At 43.4% G+C, this 24,584-nt stretch overlaps 1 protein-coding gene across 1 annotated transcript in view; it reads right to left on the minus strand.

Moving 5' to 3' along the window:
• The window catches only part of EFHC2 (EF-hand domain containing 2), a 111,918-nt gene that overhangs the window by 71,998 nt on the left and 15,336 nt on the right, over positions 1-24,584 (minus strand). Inside the window, exons 9-10 of the mRNA XM_063444268.1 lie at positions 19,685-19,827; positions 17,531-17,727 (exon numbers count right to left, since the gene is read on the minus strand). Of these exons, the coding sequence (XP_063300338.1) occupies positions 17,531-17,727; positions 19,685-19,827 (340 nt within the window). The remainder of the gene's footprint in view (positions 1-17,530; positions 17,728-19,684; positions 19,828-24,584) is intronic.

The following is a 24,584-nucleotide window of genomic DNA, read 5'->3' on the forward strand; positions in this document are numbered from 1 at the left end:
GAACTTATTGCAATTTCACACTAGGTCATTAGGGGATATTTACTGGTTGTGTGGGGATCTACAGTTAAGATCCAGGGTGGACAAGGAGTGGTGGGGGGAGTGTACTTTGGCTAAAGCCATTATGCCCATACACATCATTTCTGACACACACCTCATTACTCATGAATCCAGACACACTAAGGTTAAGCGCGAAGCCCCAGTGAAGGGTAGTTTTGACCCTCATGTTTATATTGATGCCATTGGGGTGCATAGGGGGGTGCCCAATGAATTTAAAGCAAGAGATGAAGTTGCTGCAGGATTTGAATCACTTTTTGCCATAGTTACCACAAACAAGAATCTAAATTGGATAAATTACATTTATTATAATCAACAGCGTTTTGTTAATTATACCAGAGATGCCCTCCAGGGCTTGGCCGAACAGTTGCAGGCCACATCCCAAATGACCTTCCAGAATAGAATGGCCCTAGATATGATCTTAGCCGAAAAAGGAGGGGTATGTAAAATTTTGCCCGACACCATGACATGTTGTACCTATATCCCAGAAAACACAGGCCCTAATGGTAAAGTTACATTAGCCATAGAGAAATTAAATGACCTGTCTGAGGAGTTAAAAAGGAATTCTGGGATAAAAGATCCCTGGGAAAGATGGTTTGGTTGGATGACAGGATGGCAAAAAGCTTTAATGCATATTGGTATGGCAATACTAATTTTTCTTTTTATCTTTGCTCTTCTCTTTTGTTGTGTCCTCCCTTGTCTGAGAAAATCCCTCATGAAGACTGTTGATCAAGCGGCACCCACTTTCACACATCTCGAAGTTGATGACCAAGATTTCCAAGATCTCAACTCACCCTGTTTACCGCTGCAAACTATCCCTTTTGTTGATAAAGTGCGAGAATTCTAGGAAGGGACCAGCTTAGGGACAGCATCTGTCAGTGAATGGTAAAGACCCCGTGTGGAGAAGTGGTGGGCAAGCCATCATGGGCCACCCATGGGAGTGAAGTGTTCGAGAGCCATACTGACGATGAGTTAGCCTATCAGGGTCAGCTCTAGGGACAGACTTGCACTTTGCATTAACACCTAGCTAGCGGCCACGGGGTTTCTGTGCCTTTGGATTAACACGTCTTCTGATACTAACAAATAAAGTTTTATCTCTTAGAATCTAACATTTCATAGGGGGGACTGATGTAGAATTATTAAAAATCTTTATTGTACTTGTATTGAACTATTGTACTAACTCCATTTTAACCTCACACCTTGACAAATCCTCCATTTTGTCCTCCTAACCTGACTTCTTCATTCCTCCATTTTGTCCTCCTAACCTGACTTCTTCATTCCTCCATTTTGTCCTCATAACCAAACTTTCTCATTTTAAAACTACATTACATGACAGAATTTCCCAGCACATATAACAATGGACAAAGACTGTATTTTCTATAAGACATGATTAACTCAGGAACTGCTGACTTTCCCCTAACTCGCAACATAGTATAATTTGAAGGCCATGAGAACACAGTAGTAATGAAATGTTCTATTCATAAGAGACCTCGCACCTGGCCACGAGATCTGAGATCACTGACCGTGTAAAATGACGCTCCAGACCCCCTTGTCCCCACCCGTGTCCAAAATAATACCACCTCTTGGTGGGTGGGCACGGGACTAACCACTTAGCTTTTGAACCAATTAATTATACAGATAGGCGGACACTAATTCAGACACTTAACAATTAACCCAATTAATGATGTTTATTCACTAATATATTGATAATCAATGATGACGTAAAATGTCTCTTAAAAGGGCCTGCGCGCCCGCTTTTCTTCACTTGCCAATAAATTTTCTCGAAGTTATTTTAACCTGAACTCCGTGTGTCAGACTTAATTACTTCAGCGTATATACGCAATTCAATTTTCTTAATTTGGACAGGAACAGATAGACATTTAAACATTTTGGTTTACTGCTAAAAAGTACCATAACAACTGCACATTGCCACTCATATCTGGTGTCACAATAGCGTGCATTTAAAACCAAAAAACCTTTTCACTGTTATAGATTGAATAGCAGTTAGTTGTCTTCAAGCGGGTGTCAGGCCTACAGCGTGTACTCTGCCAACCTCTGCAAGTGCACATTGCCACTCCTATCTGGTGTCACAATAGCGTGCATTTAAAACCCAAAAACTTTTTTCACTGTTATAGATTGAATAGCAGTTAATTGTCTGCAAGCGGGTGTCAGGCCTACAGCGTGTACTCTGCCAACCTCTGCAAGTGCACATTGCCACTCATATCTGGTGTCACAATAGCGTGCATTTAAAACCAAAAAACTTTTTTCACTGTTATAGATTGAATAGCAGTTAATTATCTTCAAGCGGGTGTCAGGCCTACAGCGTGTACTCTGCCAGCCTCTGCAAGTGCACATTGCCACTAATATCTGGTGTCACAATAGCGTGCATTTAAAACCAAAAGACTTTTTTCACTGTTATAGATTGAATAGCAGTTACTTGTCTGCAAGCGAGTGTGTCAGGCCTACAGCGTGTACTCTGCCAACCTCTGCAAGTGCACATTGCCACTCATATCTGGTGTCACAATAGCGTGCATTTAAAACCAAAAAACTTTTTCACTGTTATAGATTGAATAGCAGTTACTTGTCTGCAAGCAGGTGTCAGGCCTACAGTGTGTACTCTGCCAACCTCTGCAAGTGCACATTGCCACTCATATCTGGTGTCACAATAGCGTGCATTTAAAACCAAAAAAACCTTTTTCACTGTTATAGATTGAATAGCAGTTAGTTGTCTTCAAGCGAGTGTCAGGCCTACAGTGTGTACTCTGCCAACCTTGCCAGTGCACATTGCCACTCATATCTGGTCTCACAGTAGCTTGCACGCATAGTACCAATAATCAAAAAAAAATTACAGGCAGAGGCAGGCCACCCCGCAGGGGCCCTCGTGGTCGTGGTGCCCCTTTTGCCCTAGAATAATGCCCAATTTTCAGAGGCCACGTACCCTGAACTTGAAAAGTTCTGAGGACATAGTTGACTGGCTAACACAGGACACCCAATCTTCTACAGCTTCCGCACGGAACCTTGACGCACCATCCTCCTCCAGCTTAGCTTCGGGCACCTCTCAAGATACCACTCACCCACCTGCCGCCACCACCAACACTAACACCACAGCCGCTTCACTTTATCTGTCAGAGGAGTTATTTACACATCCGTTTGAAGAAATGAGTGATGCGCAACCATTATTGCCAGAGGATGTAGATAACCGGGATATGTCTCAGTCAGGCAGCATTACACACATGGACGTACGGTGTGATGATGATGTTGTACCCGCTGCTGCTTCCTTTGCTGAGTTGTCAGATACAAGTGAAGCGGTTGATGATGACGATGCGTCCATGGATGTCACGTGGGTGCCCGCTCGGCAAGAAGAAGAACAGGGCAAAAGTTCAGATGGGGAGACAGAGAGGAGGAGGAGACAAGTTGGAAGCAGGGGGAGGTCATCTCAAGGAGCTAGTGGCACAGTCAGACAGCATGCATCGGCACCCGGGGTCAGCCCGACAGCACGCCAATCAACGCATGTTGTTGCCACCACCAGAATGCCGTCATTGCAGAGCTCAGCAGTGTGGCATTTTTTTTGTGTGTCTGCCTCTGACAACAGCGATGCCATTTGCAACCTGTGCCAAAAGAAACGGAGTCGTGGGAAGTCCAACACCCACCTAGGTACAACTGCTTTGCGTAGGCACATGATCTCACATCACAAACGCCTATGGGATCAACACATGAGTACAAGCAGCACACAAACTCAAACCCGCCATCCTCCTCCTGGTCCAGCATCTTCAGCCACGTCAACCACTGCTGTCCTCCTTGCGCACTCTCAACCATCCGCCACTCCGTCTCTCGCCTTGAGCAGTTCCCGCTCATCTGCCCACAGTCAGGTGTCTGTCAAGGACATGTTTGAGCGTAAGAAGCCAATGTCAGAAAATCACACCCTTGCCTAGCGTCTGACAGCTGGCTTGTCTGAACTATTAGCCTGCCAGCTTTTACCATACAAGCTGGTGGAGTCTGAGGCATTCAAACAATTTGTGGCTATTGGGACACCGCAGTGGAAGGTACCCGGACGAAATTTCTTTTCAAAAAAGGCAATCCCCAACCTGTACTCGATTGTGCAAAAGGAAGTAATGGCATGTCTGGCACACAGTGTTGTGGAAAGGGTCCATCTGACCACTGATACCTGGTCTGCAAAGCATGGTCAGGGCAGGTATATCACCTACAGTGTGCATTGGGTAAACCTGCTGACGGCTGACAAGCATGGAATGCGTGGCTCTGCAGAGGAGTTGGTGACACCGCCACGACTTGCAGGCAGGCCTGCTGCCACCTCCTCTACTCCTCCTACTCCATCCTCTTCCATAACCTCCTCGGCTGAGTGCTCTTCTGCTGCTGCATCTTGCTCCACATCAACGGCACCCCCCAGCTCCCCAGGTACTATTCCACATCCCGGATACGGCAGTGTCACGACGTCTTGGGTTTGACTTGCTTGAAAGCAGAGAGTCACACCGGACAAGCACTCCTGTCCGCCCTGAACGCACAGGTGGAAAAGTGGCTGAATCCGCAGACACTGGATATCGGCAAAGTGGTTTGTGACAACGGAAGAAATTTGTTGGCGGCATTGAAGTTGGGCAAGTTGACACATGTGCCGTGCATGGCACATGTGTGTAATCTAATCGTACAACGCTTTGTGCATAAGTACACAGGCTTACAGGACGTCCTGAAGCAGGCCAGGAATGTGTGTGGCCATTTCAGGGGTTCCTACACGGCCATGGCGCACTTTGCAGATATCCAGCGGCGAAACAACATGCCAGTGAGGCGCTTGATTTGCGACAGCCCGACACGTTGGAATTCAGCACTCCTAATGTTCGACCGCCTGCTCCAATAAGAAAAAGCCGTTAATGAATATTTGTATGACCGGGGTGCTAGGACAGCCTCTGGGGAGCTGGGAATTTTTTTGCCACTTTACTGGACGCTCATGCACAATGCCTGTAGGCTCATGCGTCCTTTTGAGGAGGTGACAAACCTAGTCAGTCGCACCGAAGGCACCATCAGCGACATTATACCATTTGTTTTCTTCCTGCAGCGTGCCCTGCGAAGAGTGCTGGATCAGGCCGTAGATGAGCGTGAAGAGGAAGAGTAAGAGTTGTGGTCACCATCACCACCAGAAACAGCCTTATCAGCATCGCTTGCTGGACCTGCGGCAACGCTGGAAGAGCATTGTGAGGAAGAGGAGTCAGAGGAGGAATGTGGCTTTGAGGAGGAAGACCAACCACAACAGGCATCCCAGGGTGCTCGTTGTCACCTATCTGGCACCCATGGTGTTGTACGTGGCTGGGGGGAAGAACATACCATCATTGAGATCACTGAGGAGGAGGAACGGGAAATGAGTAGCTCGGCATCCAACCTTGTGCAAATGGGGTCTTTCATGCTGTCATGCCTGTTGAGGGACCCTCGTATAAAAAGGCTGAAGGAGAATGACCTGTACTGGGTGTCCACGCTACTAGACCCCCGGTATAAGCAGAAAGTGGCTGAAATGTTACCAAATTACAACAAGTCGGAAAGGATGTAGCATTTGCAAAATAAATTAAAAAGTATGCGTTACACAGCGTATAAGGGTGATGTCACAGCACAACGGGAATCTAACAGGTGAAGAGGTGAAAGTAATCCTCCTCCTCCCACGACCACGCCGGCAAAGACAGGACGCTTTAAAGACGTGTTGTTGATGGAGGACATGCGGAGCTTTTTAAGTCCTACGCATCGCCACAGCCCTTCGGGATCCACCCTCAGAGAATGACTCGACCGACAGGTAGCAGACTACCTCGACTTAACTGCAGATATCGACACTCTGAGGAGCGATGAACCCCTTGACTACTGGGTGTGCAGGCTTGACCTGTGGCCTGAGCTATCCCAATTTGCGATAGAACTTCTGGCCTGCCCCGCTTCAAGTGACCTGTAGGAAAGGACCTTCAGTGCAGCAGGAGGTATTGTCACTAAGAAGAGAAGTCGCCTAGGTCAAAAAAGTCTAGATTACCTCACCTTTATTAAGATGAATGAGGGATGGATCCCGAAGGGACTGACAGTGGGTGATACATTCGACTAAAAAAGGCCTGATGAGATGAGCTGCCTTGGGCTAAAAATGGTGACCCTATGTAGGAGGAACAGTCCCTATTCTGCTCTGTGTCAGTGTGTATCAGGGTCCCTGAGGACAGGTGTCAATCCATATCTGCCAAGTAACCCTATGTAGGGGGAACAGTCCCTATTCTGCTCTGTGTCCGGGATCCTTAGGTTAGGTATCAATCCATATCTGCCAAGTGACCCTATGTAGGGGTAACAGTCCCTATTCTGCTCTGTGTCAGTGTGTATCAGGGTCCCTGAGGACAGGTGTCAATCCATATCTGCCAAGTAACCCTATGTAGGGGGAACAGTCCCTATTCTGCTCTGTGTCCGGGATCCTTAGGATAGGTGTCAATCCATATCTGCCAAGTGACCCTATGTAGGGGGAACAATACCTATTCTGCGCTGTGTCAGTGTGTATCAGGGATCCTTAGGATAGGTGTCAATCCATATCTGCCAAGTGACCCTATGTAGGGGGAACAGTCCCTATTCTGCTCTGTGTCAGTGTGTATCAGGGATCCTTAGGTTAGGTATCAATCCATATCTGCCAAGTGACCCTATGTAGGGGTAACAGTCCCTATTCTGCTCTGTGTCAGTGTGTATCAGGGTCTCTGAGGACAGGTGTCAATCCATATCTGCCAAGTGACCCTATGTAGGGGGAACAGTCCCTATTCTGCTCTGTGTCAGTGTGTATCAGGGTCCCTGAGGACAGGTGTCAATCCATATCTGCCAAGTGACCCTATGTAGGGGGAACAGTCCCTATTCTGCTCTGTGTCAGTGTGTATCAGGGTCCCTGAGGACAGGTGTCAATCCATATCTGCCAAGTGACCCTATGAAGGGGGAACAGTCCCTATTCTGCTCTGTGTCAGTGTGTATCAGGGTCTCTGAGGACAGGTGTCAATCCATATGTCAAGGTGTCAATATGTCATATGTCAGGTGTCAATCCATATCCATTGTGATTTAGGAATGTTAGGTGATTTATGCCCTTTATGGATTAAAACCAGACTCTGCATCAACTGTGTAATTTTCCATGGGAGTTTTGCCATGGATCCCCCTCCGGCATGCCACAGTCCAGGTGTTAGTCCCCTTGAAACAACTTTTCCATCACTATTGTGGCCAGAAAATTCGCCTGCCCATTGAAGTCTATGGCGGTTCGCCCGGTTCGCCGGTTCGCGAACGTTTGCGGAAGTTCGCGAACCAAAAATTTTATGTTCGCGACATCACTAGTCATAAATGACTTAAAGAAAAACAAGGCACCAAGTCCTGATGCTCTTTCAAATTGATTTTCTTGAGATTTTGAAAGAGACCTCTCTGGTTATCTCTCTACAACTTTTGATGACATAATTAGGAATAATCAAATGCCAAGTAAAATGTTAGCATCAATTATTTCTCCCATTTTGAAAGAAGGAAAAGATAAAATGTTAATTCAAAATTATAGACCAATCTCTCTCATTAATGTTTATTAATGTTGATATAAAGAAACAAACAGTATGGGCTAATCAATTAAAAAGGGTTACATATAAACTAATAAGTGATCAGCAGAAGATAACTTTAGAAAAAACATGAATTTAATGCTATTGGCAAAAAACTCAAGGGAATCCATGCTGACCCTGTCATTGGATGCAGAGAAGACCTTTGACAGGGTTGGCTGGATATATTTGGAAGAGACTATGAGGAGATTTGGGTTTAGAGATCTTTTCTTAGATGCAGTATGGCTACTCTATAAAGATCCAACTGCTCGTAGAGATATGAGCATAGCAAGGAAAATCTACATTACAAGTATCTGAGTCCACGGGATCTGAATAGTTTTATTCCATTGGTACTTTTGGAGGCTATGTTGAGAAATATCAAATAAAAAAATCAGGAAAGAAAAAGGATTAGTATATATCTATCAGTTGATTGAAAATAATAATGTAAAATCTTTTGATTTAATTCAAAACATTTATGATATTCCTGCGAGTGAATTTTATAAATATATACGGATACAAAATTATATAGAGAAAGATATATCCAAAGAAATTATAGAGAGGATAATAAAATTAAAGACATCTTTTTGGGGAAACAAAAAAAGAAAAACTATACAAAAATGAATAATGACTTAAATTTAAAAGTAGAAGAGGATATATGGATTCAGGGCCGGCGCGTCCATAAGGCGGCACAGGCGGCCGCCTTAGGGCGCCAGAGGAGGGGGGCGCAAAAATCAGAATCCCCGGCCTCTGGCTGGAGACTCGGATTTTTAATCTCACCTCTCTCCCTGCAGCCAGCACACAGCAGGAGCAGGGCAGTGAAGTCAGCCGTCCTCCTCTGATGATGTCAGAAGGGGGCGGGACTTCTACTGCTCCCAGACTCCCCAGCGGTCCTGACTCTATCTGCAGCTCCAGCCTCCAGTGCAGCCCGTCCCAGCCGACCACCAGGGGTAAGGTTCTCCCTCCTAGCCCAAGGTATGCCCCTGGGAGGGGAAGGGGAATAACTTTTAGTATGTTTACTTTTATTTTATTTTTTAAATCAAAAGTTTTTTTGTGTTTTTTTGCAGCCCCTCTCTACTGCCCCTGCACCTGCCCCCACTATACTACCCCTGCCCCCACTATACTGCCCCTGACCCCACCATACTGCCCCTGACCCCACCATACTGCCCCTGACCCCACCATACTGCCCCTGACCCCACCATACTGCCCCTGCCCCCACCATACTGCCCCTGCCCCCACCATATTGCCCTTGCCCCCACCATACTGCCCCTGCCCCCACCATATTGCCCCTGCCCCCACCATACTGCCCCTGCCCCCACCATACTGCCCCTGCCCCCACCATACTGCCCCTGCCCCCACCATACTACCCCTGCCCCCACTATACACTATACCGCCCCTGCCCCCACCATACTGCCCCTGCCCCCACCATACTGCCCCTGCCCCCACCATACTGCCCCTGCCCCCACCATATTGCCCCTGCCCCCACCATACTGCCCCTGCCCCCACCATATTGCCCCTGCCCCCACCATATTGCCCCTGCCCCCACCATACTGCCCCTGCCCCCACCATACTACCCCTGCCCCCACTATACACTATACTGCCCCTGCCCCACCATACTGCCCCTGCCCCACCATACTGCCCCTGCCCCCGCTATACTGCCCCTGCCCCCGCTATACTGCCCCAGCCCCCGCTATACTCCCCCTGCCCCGCTATACTGCCCCTGCCCCCTCTACAGCACTTCTATTTCCCTCTATAGCCCCTGCCCCCACCATACTGCCCCCTTTACAGCCCCTCTATAGCCCCTGCCCCACCATACTGCCCCTGCCCCCACTACAGCCCCTCTATGCATCTGCCCCCACTATACTGCCCCTGCCCCCTCTATAGCCTCTGCCCCACTATACTACCCCTGCCCCCTCTACAGCCCCTCTATGCCCCTGCCCCCTCTATAGCCCCTGCCCCACCATACTGCCCCTGCCCCCTCTACAGCCCCTCTATGCGTCTGCCCCCACTATACTGCCCCTGCCCCCTCTATAGCCCCTGCCCCACCATACTACCCCTGCCCCCTCTACAGCCCCCTATGCCCCTGCCCCCTCTATAGCCCCTGCCCCACCATACTACCCCTGCCCCCTCTACAGCCCCCTATGCCCCTGCCCCCTCTATAGCCCCTGCCCCACCATACTGCCCCTGCCCTGCCCCACCATACTACCCCTGCCCCCTCTACAGCCCCTGCCCCACCATACTACCTCTGCCCCTTAACAGCCCCTCTATAGCCTCTGTCCCCACCATACTGCCCCAGCCCCCCTCTACTGCCCCATGTGCCCCTCTCCAGCACTTCTACTTCCCTCTATAGCCCCTGCCCCCACCATTCTGCCCATGCCCCCTCTACGTCCCTCTATAGCGCCTGCCCCCACCATACTGCCCCATGTGCCCCTCTACAGCACCTCTATAGCCCCTGCCCCCACCATACTGACCCTGTCCTCCTCTACTACCCCATGTGCCACTCTGCAGCACCTCTATTTCCCTCCATAACCCCTGCCCCACCATACTGCCCCTCTACAGTCCCTCTATTTCCATCTACAGCCCTTGCCCTGTCTACAGCCCCTCTATTTCCCTCTAAAGCCTCTACCCCACCATACTGCCCATGCGCCCCTATACAGCCCATGCTCCCCCTCTACAGCCCCTGTCCCCACTATACTGCCCATGTCCCCCTCTATTGCTTCTGTGACCCCCTCTTTATCCCCTGTGCCTCCTCTATTTCCCTCTACAGACCCTGCCTCCTGCCTCTGCCCCCCTTTCACACGCCTCTACTGCCCCTGTCTCCCCCCTCTACTTCCCCTACCCTCTATACAGCCCCTGTTCCCCCCGTCCCCCCCTCTACTTCCCATTTACCCCCACCATACTGTTCCTGTGACACCACTTTATTGACTCAGTGTCCCTCGTTACAGCCTGTGCCCACACCATACTGCCCGTTCCAACCACATTTCGCATTTGCTCCCACCACAGCCCCTATACTCCCTTCTACAGCCCCTAACTCCCTTACTTCACATCCCTTCCACTCCCTTGTACAGCCCCTATTCCCTTACTACAGTCCTTACCCCCACTACAGCCCCTCTCCCCCAATTGCTGCCCATATCCCCCACACTACAGCCCCTGTTCCCACTTGCAGCCATCAACCTACTTCAGTCCCTAACCCCCTACTACAGCCCCAATTCCCCACTACATTTACTAAGCCCCTAATTACAGCCCCTAACTCTCAACTACAGCCCCTGTCCCCCTACCACAGCCCCTAACTCCTCATTTAGAGCCCCCATTACCCCACTAAAACTCACCACCAACCCCCCCACCCACGATTAGGTTCTGGATCTGCCCCTGCTTTGTATACCTGTGTCTGCATGTCTCTGTATGAGTATGTCTGTCTGTGTATGAAAGTGTATGTATGTCTGTGTCTGTATGTCTCTATATGACTGTGTCTGTGTGTTTCTGCCTGTGTCTGTATGTCTCTGTATGACCGTATCCATATGTCTCTGTATGCCTTGTTCTGTGTATATATGTCCCTGCATGCCTGTGTAAGTATGTCTCTGCATGCCTGTATGTATCTGTATGCTTTGTTCTGTATGTCTCTGTATGCCTGCATCTTCATGTCTCTGTAAGTCTGTGTTTGTATAACTGTGTCTTTATTCATCTATATGTGTGTGTCTGTATGACTGTATGTCTGTGTACCTGTATGTGTTGATTGTATGACTGTGTTTGTTTGATTGTGTGCCTGCATATTTCTGTGACTATGTGCCTGTATGTGTGTGTAGCTATATATCTATGTCTATATGGCTTGGGAGAGAAAAGTTACACAAAGGGCCCTGAGGGGAAGAGGGACACACAAAAAACAGACTGAGGGGAGAGACCCACATAAAAGGGCTGTTGGAAAGAAAGACACACAGAGGGGCTGGGGGGGGGGGAGGAGATACACATGGGGGTTGTAAGAGACATACAAGGGGGTGTAAGACACACTAATATATACAATACACTAAATGGGGATTTCAAAAGGCTGGATACGGGACACCGCTAAAGATACATCTTATTTGTGTGTGGTGGGGGGGGGGCGGCAAAATTCATCTCCGCCTGTGTAGCCAAAAATCTTTGCACCGGCCCTGTATGGATTAGATCAATCAATTTTATGAAAACAGCTATTCACAATATGAATTTGTTAGAAACTTATTTTAAAATAAATTTTAGGTGGTACTTAACTCCAGAAAGACTAAGTACGATTTTTCCCAATGAAAATGGGATATGCTGGAGATGTATGGAAGAAAAGGGGCCATTAGTCTATATTTGGTGGGAATGTAGCAAGATTTAATTTCAATGGATTAAAGTTTTTAATATAATTTCCGTTTTAAGAAACAAAAAATGGGATTTAGATCCAGCACGTGCCCTATTCCATATTGATATTTATACCCTCCCGATAGAAACAAGATACATTGTGGTTCATCTCTTGGCGGCATTTACACTATTAGCAGCAAGAAAATGGAAATTGAAGGAAGAAGTGGAATTTAAAGATCTATATGCCCAACTAGAATACCAATACCTTATGGAAAAAGGTTATTATCAGAATAATAGTTTAAATCGAGAAAAATCTAGAAAGAGATAGTCAAAGTGGGACAGAAAAAACAAATCCTATATATATATATTATGAACTTAAAAGAGAAAGTATAATTACACCAAAGAATAATTTCCCCTTAGAGTCATGGAATGCATGGTAGAATGAATGTTTTTTAATGTTAGGGGCATCATTGTCCTTTATGTAATAAGGAATGGTGAAAATTAGTTTTTTTTTTAAAGTTTGAAAGTTAAAATTTGAAGTCTAGTATTAAATAAAAGATGTATTTCTCCATGGCAAGATATTTATAATATGCTATGTAATTGTATATTTTGTATTATATTGAAAAATAAACAACAACAAAATACATCAGATTGTTTAAATGTAATCGAACTTCAGTTTCCGATTATCCACTTGTATTTCATACCATCACTATAACATAAAATACTACCGGAGATTGTTATGTAGACGTCTTATGCATTAAAGTAACATGGCACACATATGATATGTTGGTAAGGTTAGCTGTGGAACTCGGTAACACTATACAAGTAAATATGAGATACGTATTAATCTTAATGACAAGGGCTTACATATGATCAAGAAGAAAAATAAAAAAATTATTAAGATGGTTTTGAGAAAATGTATTCACTGTCCAACCATAAGATGATAAAATATTATTTATTGTACCTATTTATAAATATGAAGAAAGTAAAAAAATTATGAGAAAAAACAGGAAAACACAATTTCCCTCACTGGAATTTTATTTGCAAAGCTGTTAAAGGCCCCATGGAAAAGACCTCTTCCCCTAGTGGCATATCCTTTCTCCTAAAACCCTTAGATCGTGAAGGGAATGAAAGAAAGATGGATCTCAAAATTTAGCAACATTTATGAAAAACAATAATTTTAGATAAACAAAACCACAGGGTACAAAAAAAAACAGAAAAGCAATACAGAAGCCAGGAAAAAAAGACTCAGATAGCAGGGAGCTTTTATAAAAATCAATTGAAATGTATAAATGTCATCTCACAGAATATATAATGCATTATGTATTTTTTGCTCCCCCCCCCCCCCCCAAAGCTCAATACAAGAAGCCACTACTCAACATCTAGCATTTTGCTTGAGTATATTTTAAACCTTTCAGAAGAGAATACAAACTACTAGGACATACACATGTACAGATTGATGCTTCTGAAATCTGAGCTCAAAACTATTCAAACCCCATTGAAAATCAGGTTTCTTGTCAAAATTGACAGACTTTCAGCTGTTTGCAATGAACAAATCAAACAAAAGCAAATGAAATAACTTAACACAACAAATGCGTCAGGTGGTTTCCCCAAATCCAACGTAAAATGCAATGTATATGACTTCTCTAGTCTCAGAATTCAGAATACCTCACAACAGCACAAATGTGCAAAACAAGTGTTGTCTCAAGCACACCTAATGCAACCAATCAAGGGCTTCATTAGTTGCACCAGGTGTGCTTGAGCTGGAACACTTGAAATATCTACACTGGCTAGGGGTTGGTTAAGTGTCATGTTTGACTGCATTTTAGAAATATGGCTTAGTCAAAAGAATGGTCCACAAAGTCAAGAGAAGAGATCATTGCCCTTTACAAACAAGGAACAGGACACAAAAAGATAGCAAAGGCATTGAATGTTCCTAGAGACACAGTTGGAAGCATAATTCGCAAGTTAAAAGTTGAAGGAACAGTGATTACACTACCTGTACGGGGCAGAAAAAGGAAGCTATCAATGGCTGCAACCAGAAGATGGTAGATTTCTGAGAAGGTTCTGAAAGTCCATCAAGTGACTGCAATAGACCTGCAGAACGACTTGGTGGCAACAGGCACTGAGGTTTCAGTGAGCACAGTAAGGTGTATACTAAGAGCAGAAGGTTTCCATGCTAGAACTCCAAGACATTCACCACTACTGATTTAAAAGCACAATAAAAAATGTCTCCAATATGCTCAAATCATCTAAGTATGCTACAGAAGTTTTGGGATTCTGTTCTGTGGAGCGAGGAAACAAAACTGGAACTTTTTGGCCTAATGGATCAGTGATATGTCTGGAGGAAGAAGAATTAAGCATACGCTGAAAAGAACACTCTACCTAAAGTTAAGCATTGTGGTGGCTTGGTGATGCTCTCGGGTGGCTTTGCATCCTCTGGCACTGGAAACCTGCAGCATGTGGAAGGCAAAATGGATTCATTGAAGTATCAGGAAATTCTAGGAAAAAATGTGATGCCATCTGTAAGGAAGCTGAAGCTTGGGCACCATTAGAACTTCCAACGAGATAATGCTCCCAAGGATACCTCAAATTCCTCAAAATACTGGAAAATTCCACAGTGACCATCACGGTCACCTGACTTGAACCCCATAGAAAATCTCTAGTGGGATTTGAAGAAGGCAGTTGCAGTAAACCCAAGAATATTACTGAACTGGAGGCCATTGCTCATGAGCAATGGGCTAAGATTCCTCAGGAATTCTGCCAGAAGCTAGTGTATATCTATGTATCTTGTTTGCAGGAGATCATAACAGCAAAAGGGTGCTCTACTAAGTACTAAAGACGCTTGTCATGAAAGGGTTGAATAATTTTGCAGCTGGAGAAGTCATTATTATAAGTTGCATTTTTAGTTGAATTTGGGGAAACCACTTAAAGCATTCATTGTGTTGAGCTAAAAACTAGAGGGACCCACCCAAAGACTCCTCAAAGCAACACCAACTACAAACAGATCTAGTTTTGATGGTCTTGGGTGATATTTCATGGGATTTTCATGCTGTTCTCTTCCATACACAAGAATAAGGCAGTGACAGGAGTTCCTGGCTCATAAAGCACTAGAAGCTGAAAATAGAAGATGGCAGCATCCAGAAAGGAGAGTTTCAGGTAGGCACTACTACAGCTTCACAACTTGACGAATTCAGTTTCATTACTTGGTTGCACACCAATGCAGTGATGTCACATTCAGGCCAAAATATGGCAAAAAGACACTCAAATGTAACAAAGCCACTTTAACATATATTACATAGGATGTGACATAGGAATTGACGGCAGATAAGAATCATTCAGCCTACCTAGTCTGGCCAATTTTCTAAAGAAACAACAAAGTGGAAACCACAATCAAAATAAGCATACAATTAAAAATACAACCTGAAAAATATATCCAAAATAAGAATATTCTATAAAAGAATATAGTGAAATCTGGAATGATAAAGAATATATATCATAGTGTAACACAGTACAAATATAGTAATGAAAATGTGATGCAAGTAATAAACTCACAAACGAAAGTGAAAATCAGGCCTCTCACCCCCCTGGGGTAGATTAACTATTTGTGGTTAGTTGGTATACTATTGTTTTTTCAATTTTCTAAAGACTCTCATTAGTCCCTGGCTTTAACTTATCACTAGGATAGACTTATGCCTATCCCGCGCATGCTTAATATCCTTCACTGTGTTAACCTCTACCACATTAGCTGGAAGGCTATTCCAAGCATCCACTACCCTCTCAGTAAAGTAATTCTTCCTGATATTATTATTAAACCTTTGCCCTTCTAATTTAAGACTATGTCCTCTTGTTGTGGTAGTTTTTCTTCTTTTAAATATGGTCTCCTCTTTACAGTGTTGATTCCCTTTATGTATTTAAATGATTTAAATGTTTCTATCATATCCCCCCCTGGCTCGTCTTTCCTCCAAGCTATACATTAAGATCCTTTAAAGGACCACTATAGTGCCAGGAAAACACACTTGTTTTCCTGGCTCTATAGGGTCCTTGGGGCCCCCTCACCCTCTGGGTCCCCCTCCCGCCGGGCTCTAGGGTGAGGAAGGGGTTAAATTCCTACCTTTTTCCAGCGCCGTGCTCCATCGGTGCTGGGGAATCTCCTCCTTCTTCGGCCAGTGGAAGCGCCTCTAGTGGCTGTCAATGAGACAGCCACTAGAGGCTGGATTAACCCATTTGTAAACATAGCAGTTTCTGTGAAACTGCTATGTTTACAGCAGGCAGGGTTAATCCTAGATGGACCTGGCACCCAGACCACTTCATTAAATTGAAGTGGTCTTTCCATGTAATTTTTATTCAGTAATCCATAAACCAGTTTAGTAGCCCTTCTCTGAACTCTCTCCAAAGTATCAATATCCTTCTGGATATACAGTCTCCAGTACTGTGTACAATACTCCAAATGAAATCTCACCAGTGTTCTGTACAATGGCATGAGCACATCCCTCTTTCTACTGCTGCTAATACCTCGCCCTATACAACCAAGCATTCTGCTAGCATTTCCTGCTGCTCTATTACATTGTCTGCCTACCTTTAAGTAATCTGAAATAATTACCCCTAAATCCCTTTCCTCAGATGTTGAGGTTAGGACTCTATCAAATATTCTATACTCTGCCCTTAGGTTTTTACATCCAAGATGCATTATCTTGCACGTATTTCTTTAGGTTGTGCAGCATACATCTTACAGGTTCTACCAACAGCAAATAAACTTCTGAAGGAAAGTTCTACCAAAAGGACCCCAGAAGGCGAGTGCAAATCTCATGGTATTCACCAGTACAACATGTAGAGGCTATTCATTTTTTCAAAACACTAAATACTTTCCTTAGAAAAGTAGAGGAATGTATTCCACACAGGTATGCTTGTTAATGCCAAATTCGTATCCCTGCTCTGTGCTGGACTGGAACCAGAAATTAGGACAGTCAGAAGGTCTATTGTTTTTCTAGAGATCATGAAAACCTTAAATGGTAGTAATATATACTGTACAAGACTGTGGCATATACTGGCACTTATAAGTAAGACGCAATAATGAGAGCTGTTTAAAATCAAGGAAGAGTGCAGGCCTCTTACAGTACTGATGTTGTTAGGACAGTCCTCATTTAGGGGTCCTGTTGCACTGTCCAGATTTAATTCCCTGGTGTCCCACAAGTGGGGTCACCAGGGAACTGTCCTCGGGCAGCACAGCCCGAGTGTGCTGTTCACGAGCAGTGCTCTAAGCAAGGTCCTGCAGGTTGGAGGGCAACTAGACAGGCCCCTTCATTATGGGCCATAATGGGCATTGCCGGTGGTGTGAGACGCATCAATGGTGAAGCCACCTCTCAGTCACGCTCACGCGTCACGATGTTGGGAGGTATGAGAGTGGAACTAATCAACAAGTAGAGTAGTTCTAATACTGCTGATGGGCAGCTATTATCCACATGGTGCCTTTAGCTGGATGTATGCTGGCAGAGGTTTATGGAAGCTGTAGTTCAAAAACAGATTTAAAGCTACTTATAGTCTAACCCAGTTTATATTGTAGAGGATATAGCTGAGAATTTTAGAAATATACTGCTTACCTCATTTGCATTCTTCTCCATATAATTGAAAACATATTCATCGGCGTCGACAAGAATAAAGTTGTGGTCATTGAACTTAACTCTGGCTCCAACAAAAAGGTCTTCAGCTTTAAAGTAGTCTGACAGCTCGCTCTTGAAAAGTTCTTGTCCAGGTTTCTTAACACGGCATCTTTCCAAAAATTTACCACCATCTATTCCTAATAAAAACAAATAGTTATGTGTCAGAATTAGAATTTTGAAGTCACTTTTTATCAAAGGTATAAAAATAATGTTATTTAAAAAAAAAAAAAAAAAAAATATATATATATATATATATATATATATATATAATTCCAAAGCTCTTGCACCCCTACTTAAAAATATATGGCACCTGGTGCTCTGGTCAGATATAGCTGTACAAAAATACCGGCACTCCAAGGTTTTAGTAAAGGAATCTTCTTTATTCTAATAAATGCAGTAGTCGACGTTTCAGCCCCTAAACTGAGCTTTTATCAGGACATATCAAGGTAACATTACAGTAATGCACTGTACTGTATGTAGTGTATGTCTTGATATGTCCTAATGAAAGCTCAGTTTAGAGCTGAAATGTTGACTACTGGATTTATTAGAATAAAGAAGATTGATTTACTAAAACCTTGGCGTGTCGGTATTTTTGTGGTACTAGGAATCGCATGGCATCTTTGACCATATAAGAGTTAAACCATTTTTGAACCATTTGACACTGACCTGTGTTCCCTGGGCAAACGTGGTTGTGGTAACTTGTCTTCCTTGCATGATCATTTATCTTCCTTTCAGGACTTCCTTAAACAAAGACTAGGTGGGAGGGCTAAGAATCTTTCCTTCCCTCCCACAATTGCTAAAGGAAGTGAGGCATGAACAGGATGTGATGTAAAACACATCATCTCAACTAAGGGCATATAACATAAGGCCAGGCAGGAAATCAGTCTATTTGCTTCCTTTTCTTCCTTGGTGGATGTGATGTTGGACTTGCAGCAGTGAGCCATTACTAGATGTGAAGGCCTAACCGTGGGTGAGATCAAACGTGTGGGGAAGGGGATTACTATATAGATAGATAGATTTAAAAGGGTTGTTGCTCCGTGGGTCTGGGCTGTGTGTTTGTGATATATTTATAGTATTGTGTTGTTGCCTTCTAAATAAATACCTTTTAATGTAGACGAACCTTGTGTAATATTTATATTAATTTGGTGATACACCACAGTGGTCTGGCCGTAATTTGTCATGATTGGGTGAAAGTGCAGTTGGGGGTTTCTATTTTGACCCAAACTGGACATGAGCCCAGTAAATCAATCATTCAAAATTAGAAAATCAAAAATAGAAATTAGAAAATTTAAATTGGCATGTCTGCAATATGATTCTATAATTTTTCAAAAATCTCACAATAGTCTACATGTGAAGCAGTGCTGTACAAGGGAGGAATAGGGAAATACAAATCTGAGTTTACAGCATTGTTGGACAAGATCTGTGAGATTTTCCATAAGGGTGGAATGTGTGTGAAAAAAAATAAAAATTAAAACATAACCTGCCGATTTTGGAGAGGTTGGTGATAAAACGATTAAATGAAAAAAAATAGTAAAATGCTCTTAGTTAAATACTTTTGGAGGCTTACTTTTTACAAATATATTTTTGTTCAGCTGGTTTGGATACTTTAATTGACAAGTTCCTATAACTTTCAAAATTATATTGAAATCCTAGACATACGTGTCATTTGAAGAATCAGGAGGAGTAACTAAACCTATTTAATCTATACATTTTTCTTAAATACACAAGTTGTTAGAAACTCAAAGCAAAACATTAAAAATAAGTAGTTTTTTTCTTTCTTTTTTAAATTGTTATGTAATGTTGTGCTATGAAAGAATGCCGAATTGGTACTTTAAAAAAAAATTATTATATCTAAGATATATGGGTGCCCTTTAATAGGAAAGCAGAAACGTAAAGTGTAAAAAAGACCTCAGTCACAAACACATGGCTAGTTGAAATAGACTCAGTCAGTGAAGGATGATTGAACAAATACTATTATTTAGTGCTTTTGTTTTACTAGTTATGATTTGTAAATTTCATTGAAAGAATCTGGCAATATATAATCAATTGAGAGACTCTGTCATATATTTGTAATTAAATAGATATTTGGATTACCTGAGTTCCTTTGAGGTGGCTCAAAAACCGATACGGAGTCATCACACAAGAAGTAGGAGATAATGAATTTTCGCTCCTTATCAATAGGATTATCTGTGGCAAGTTTTGCTACGAATCTGAGCACATTACTTTCAAGGCCATTCCTAAAACAAATGCAACACAAGAATACACAAAAACTTTATTTTCATACAGTGCTTAAGATCCTTTGGTTATGGCATTTAACATTATGAATAATTTGCATCATTATCTAACGGAAATCATTAAATATGATTAAATGTAAGGAAATTGAACAGAAAGTTTTAGCTATATAAAAATAGTTAATTTACCAGAAAGTAGCTACCTGAAGGTACATCTCTGATAGGCACTTAGTGAAAAGAATGATTGCCCCTTCCCAAGTGTTAACGGTGGAGGAGAGGGGGTGCAATGAGCTCACTGATAGTGTGGAGAGTCTACAGTAAATTTACATTTACACTGAGTATTCGCAAAGGGTACATATATTCATTTCAATGACTGCAATAGAGAAGGTGGACAATGGGGGAAAAGGGAAAATTTATCAAAGTGCTGTGCTCTAACAAGTTGTCTGAAGCACTAAAAGTGGGGCAGTTACCATGGAAACACTTGTAACCAACATTGGTTGCTCTTCCCCATGAACATTTTGGCACAATACATATTGATAAATCTATCTTTATATTTTCACTTCCTTCCATGGGTTGACATACAAAGGCAAGAAGGCTATAAATATGGTTAGTGGCAATTATTCTTGATTTTTTTTTTATTTATAATAGCAGTGCACTTTATTGAAAAGTTATACATATGGAATATAGCAAATAAAAGGGGGTGTGGAGGAGACATTCCCCAAAAATATCAAAATGGTTCACATATCAAGTATCACATTCCATGTCAGCAGGAACACAGAGCATAACCTCTATATCATAGAGGTTGGAGGAAAGACGAGACAGGAGGGATATGACAGAAACATTTAAATACATAAAGGGAATCAACACAGTAAAAGAGGAGACTATATTTAAAAGAAGAAAAACTACCACAACAAGAGAACATAGTCTTAAATTAGAGGGACAAAGGTTTAAAAATAATATCCGGAAGTATTACTTTACTGAGAGGGTAGTGGATGCATGGAATAGGCTTCCATCTGAAGTGGTAGAGGTTAACACAGTAAAGAACTTTAAGTATGCGTTGGATAGGCATAAGGCTATCCTAACTATAAGATAAGGCCAGGGACTAATGAAAGTATTTAGAAAAGTGGGCAGACTAGATGGACCGAATGGTTCTTATCTGCCGTCACATTCTATGGTTTATTTTCTATGTTTTCTATCATTTGTAGTTACACACAACAGGGCATGTCCTGCACATTTAATTGCATGATGATGTAAATGTCTCATTCCCAACGTAAGAAGCGCTTTCTAATAGCTACATAACATTAGTTTGCATTTGTCTGTATTTTATTTATTTATTTATTTACCTTTATTCATTGAGAGTCAGTGAGGGACATTGGTAGTGTAGCACACACTCCACCCCTTCCCATCTGTGAATGTATTCAAGGCACCTAAACTGTGTCTGTTCTTTCCCTTTGTTTCTTAGTCAATGATTTGTACCCATCATTAAGGTTCACTTTGTTACATAGCTCTGACATCAGGATTTTTGTGCTTTTCCAATGAAGTGCTATGATATGTCTGTCTGCCAGTAGGGTGCATGAAGCCAAAGCTTTGCTATGTATCTGAATTTATTTTGAGAATAAGAGCTTTAATGCTATTTGTATTATTTTACGTATTTCGCCCAAACATAACCTATGCATAAGGTTGAAGAAGTGTGAGGGGTGTAGTGTGTGAAGGGTGCAGTGTATGATTAGTGGTGCAGTGTGTGTGAGGGGTGACCATGTGTAAAGGGGTGCAGTGTATGTGAGTGAATGGTGCAATGTGTGTGTAGGGTAAAGTATGTGTGGAAGGTGTGCAGTGTGTTTGTGTGTGAGGGCCCAGTGTGTCAATGCGGAAAGATGGCCCTATTCCTAAACACTTCCTATAAATTAAGATCTAATGTTTACACTTCCTTTACTGCATAGTCTGTTTGAGTTAGAATTTCTAATCTCCTGCTCAGTTAATAGCCTGCTATACATTGCAGGAGCCTCCTGTGTGTGATTAAAGTACAATTTACAATTCTAATGGATTATATTTTTAAAAGATTTGTACATTATTGTGACTGGGACAATCACACCCCAGTTTGGTAAATCGCCCCAGCTGTTTATATGTTCAATAGAAAATAAGCTAAGACAACCAAGCCACTTGTACATGTCAATCACAATGACTTTTCCAAAGCAACCTGAGCCAGACAGCTTCACTCATCAATGTAATAGTATTACAAAGAAGCTGTGAACACATTTAAAATTACCAGATGGGCCCTAAAATAAACAATAAGAGTAATAGATATATTTATTTGCACTTGCTCTGACAGGAACAATGTTAAAGCTTTTCAAAATGCAGAATCACATAACTGACAATCCTTGAGAATGCCACTGTTGCTGAGGGTATTCCATAACATTGTGGTCAAGTCTTCAGATACATGGATCAAATACAGGTCCACAAGCATAATTATAAATATGACTTATTGGTTATATTCATCTGCTATGTGGTGAGGTGTAAGCTGCCAAACAGCCACAAATAGAGGCAATTCAGATTTACAGCTTTGTCTAAGTGTTAAAATGTGCTATCAGAGAACAGCACCACATTTATTCCATTGCTTTTAAATTAGCTCTTGTGCTTGCTTTAGCTTATAAAACACAGAGATTAATTTACTTAAAATGGGGATTTAACTAACAGAACTTTCATCTACGTAGCCCATTACGTAGCTTTAAAGGAACACTTCGAGCACCAAAAAACTACAGCAAGCCAGGAGTGCCCTGGTGCGCCATCAATAAAAATAGTCAAACCAATTTCAGCCTCTGGCTATTGATTCCGAATGTGAGGAGGCATTGGGGAGCACTAGGGAAGTTCTGGCAACAAAACCAATTCAGTGCATTGTACTGGTTATGGTACTTGGACAGGCCCGGACTGGCCATCGGGCACACTGGGGCATATGCCCCGTGGTCCGCGATGGCCATGGGTCGAGGCCAGCAGGGGAGGTCACAGGATCTCCCCTACTGGTCCATGCAGGGCCCGCGCTATCCGAGCACCAGCCCTGCTGTGTGCCTTCATGGGCCGATGGGGAGATCAAAGATCTGCCTCACTGGCCCACTAGCACTAACAAGCGGGCGCCGGCTGAGACAGGAGGCAGGAGAGGAACCGGAGGAGCTCTATCTTGTAGTTCCACCGGGTTCCTCTCACGAGAACTGGAGCATTGCCATGGCAATGCACCGGATTTCGCAGAAGTGAACTCTAGCCCTGCAGGCTAGAATTCACTCACCACAAGGACCACCAGGGATGGATGCATGCACAGGCCCCCTCCCAGTCTAAAGGTAAGCAGTAAGGTTTTTTTTAATAAAAAATAAATAATACATATATATTGACATCTGACTCCCCCCACACACAATCCCTCTAAACATATTCACACACAGCACCCTCACACACACACACACACTACACTCTCCTACACACATACACAGCACCCTCACTAAAACACACAGCACTAACACACACACAGCACCTCTCACACACACAGCACCCTCACACACACACACACACAGCACCCACACACACAGCATCCTCACACACACTTTACTCCTTAACTCACACATACAGCATCCTCACAAACATACTGCACCCCTCACTCACACACACAGCATCATGTGCACACTTACTGCACCCCTGTACACACACACACACACACACACACTGCACCCTCCCTCACACATAGCACCTCACTCACACACGGCATCCCTTACACACAGCACCCTCGCACCCCTCACACATACATACAGCACCCCCCCAACACACTGCACCCTCACATACACACACTGCAACCTTAAACACTTTACATTCCAGACACACACTAGATCCCTTACCCAACTCTGTATCATCTACACACATACACACACTAGCTCCCCATATACATTCTGAATCCTCTACACACACACACTCACTAGATTTCCTATACACAATCTGGGTCATTTAAATATACACTAGATCCTCTACACACACTACATTCCTGACATACACATTCTGGATTCCCTATGCATACACTAGATTCCATGTAAGCAAACACATACTACATTCCCTAAACAAACACTGTCTACAACCCCTACATACACTACATCACCTATACACACACACACTACAGCCCATATGTAGACACTCGCTACATCTCCTATATACACTATGCCTCCTATATACACACACTCTCTACAGCACCTAGATACACATACATTACATTAGACCACAAACACAACACGACAGAAACCAACCTATTTACACAATACCACACCACAATCATCTCACTCTATAGACACGCAATCCTACAAGCAGGCTCCAAACATTTTGGTCTCCTGGTATCCCATTTATGGAGACACAAGAGACAAGTTTCAAGCAAACACAACGCAAGCATGTTATTAAATTAGCTTTCACTGCGCAGAACAAATACTGGGCCTTTTTCTCATGCTAGAGCTCTTTAGCAGAGCTCTGTGCATGGTCTGCCCTAGAAGAGCATTGAACCAACATGCTCACTTTGAGATGGGGCGTGCTTGGCATTGGTGATAACAAAACACACCCTATCTAGCCCCACTCCCTCTCAGTGTGCCGTTGTGATTAAAAAATGCCCGTGCTGAATTTTTTTCCCAGTCCGGCCCTGTACTTGGAGTATGTCTTTACATTATTAACCTTAGAAAGATGATCTTGAATTTCTATGTGACATCCCAAGGTACTATAACATAAAGATACACTCAACAGCCAAGGCA

This window comes from Pelobates fuscus, chromosome 1, assembly GCF_036172605.1.
Source record: "Pelobates fuscus isolate aPelFus1 chromosome 1, aPelFus1.pri, whole genome shotgun sequence".
Taxonomy (NCBI): domain Eukaryota; kingdom Metazoa; phylum Chordata; class Amphibia; order Anura; family Pelobatidae; genus Pelobates; species Pelobates fuscus.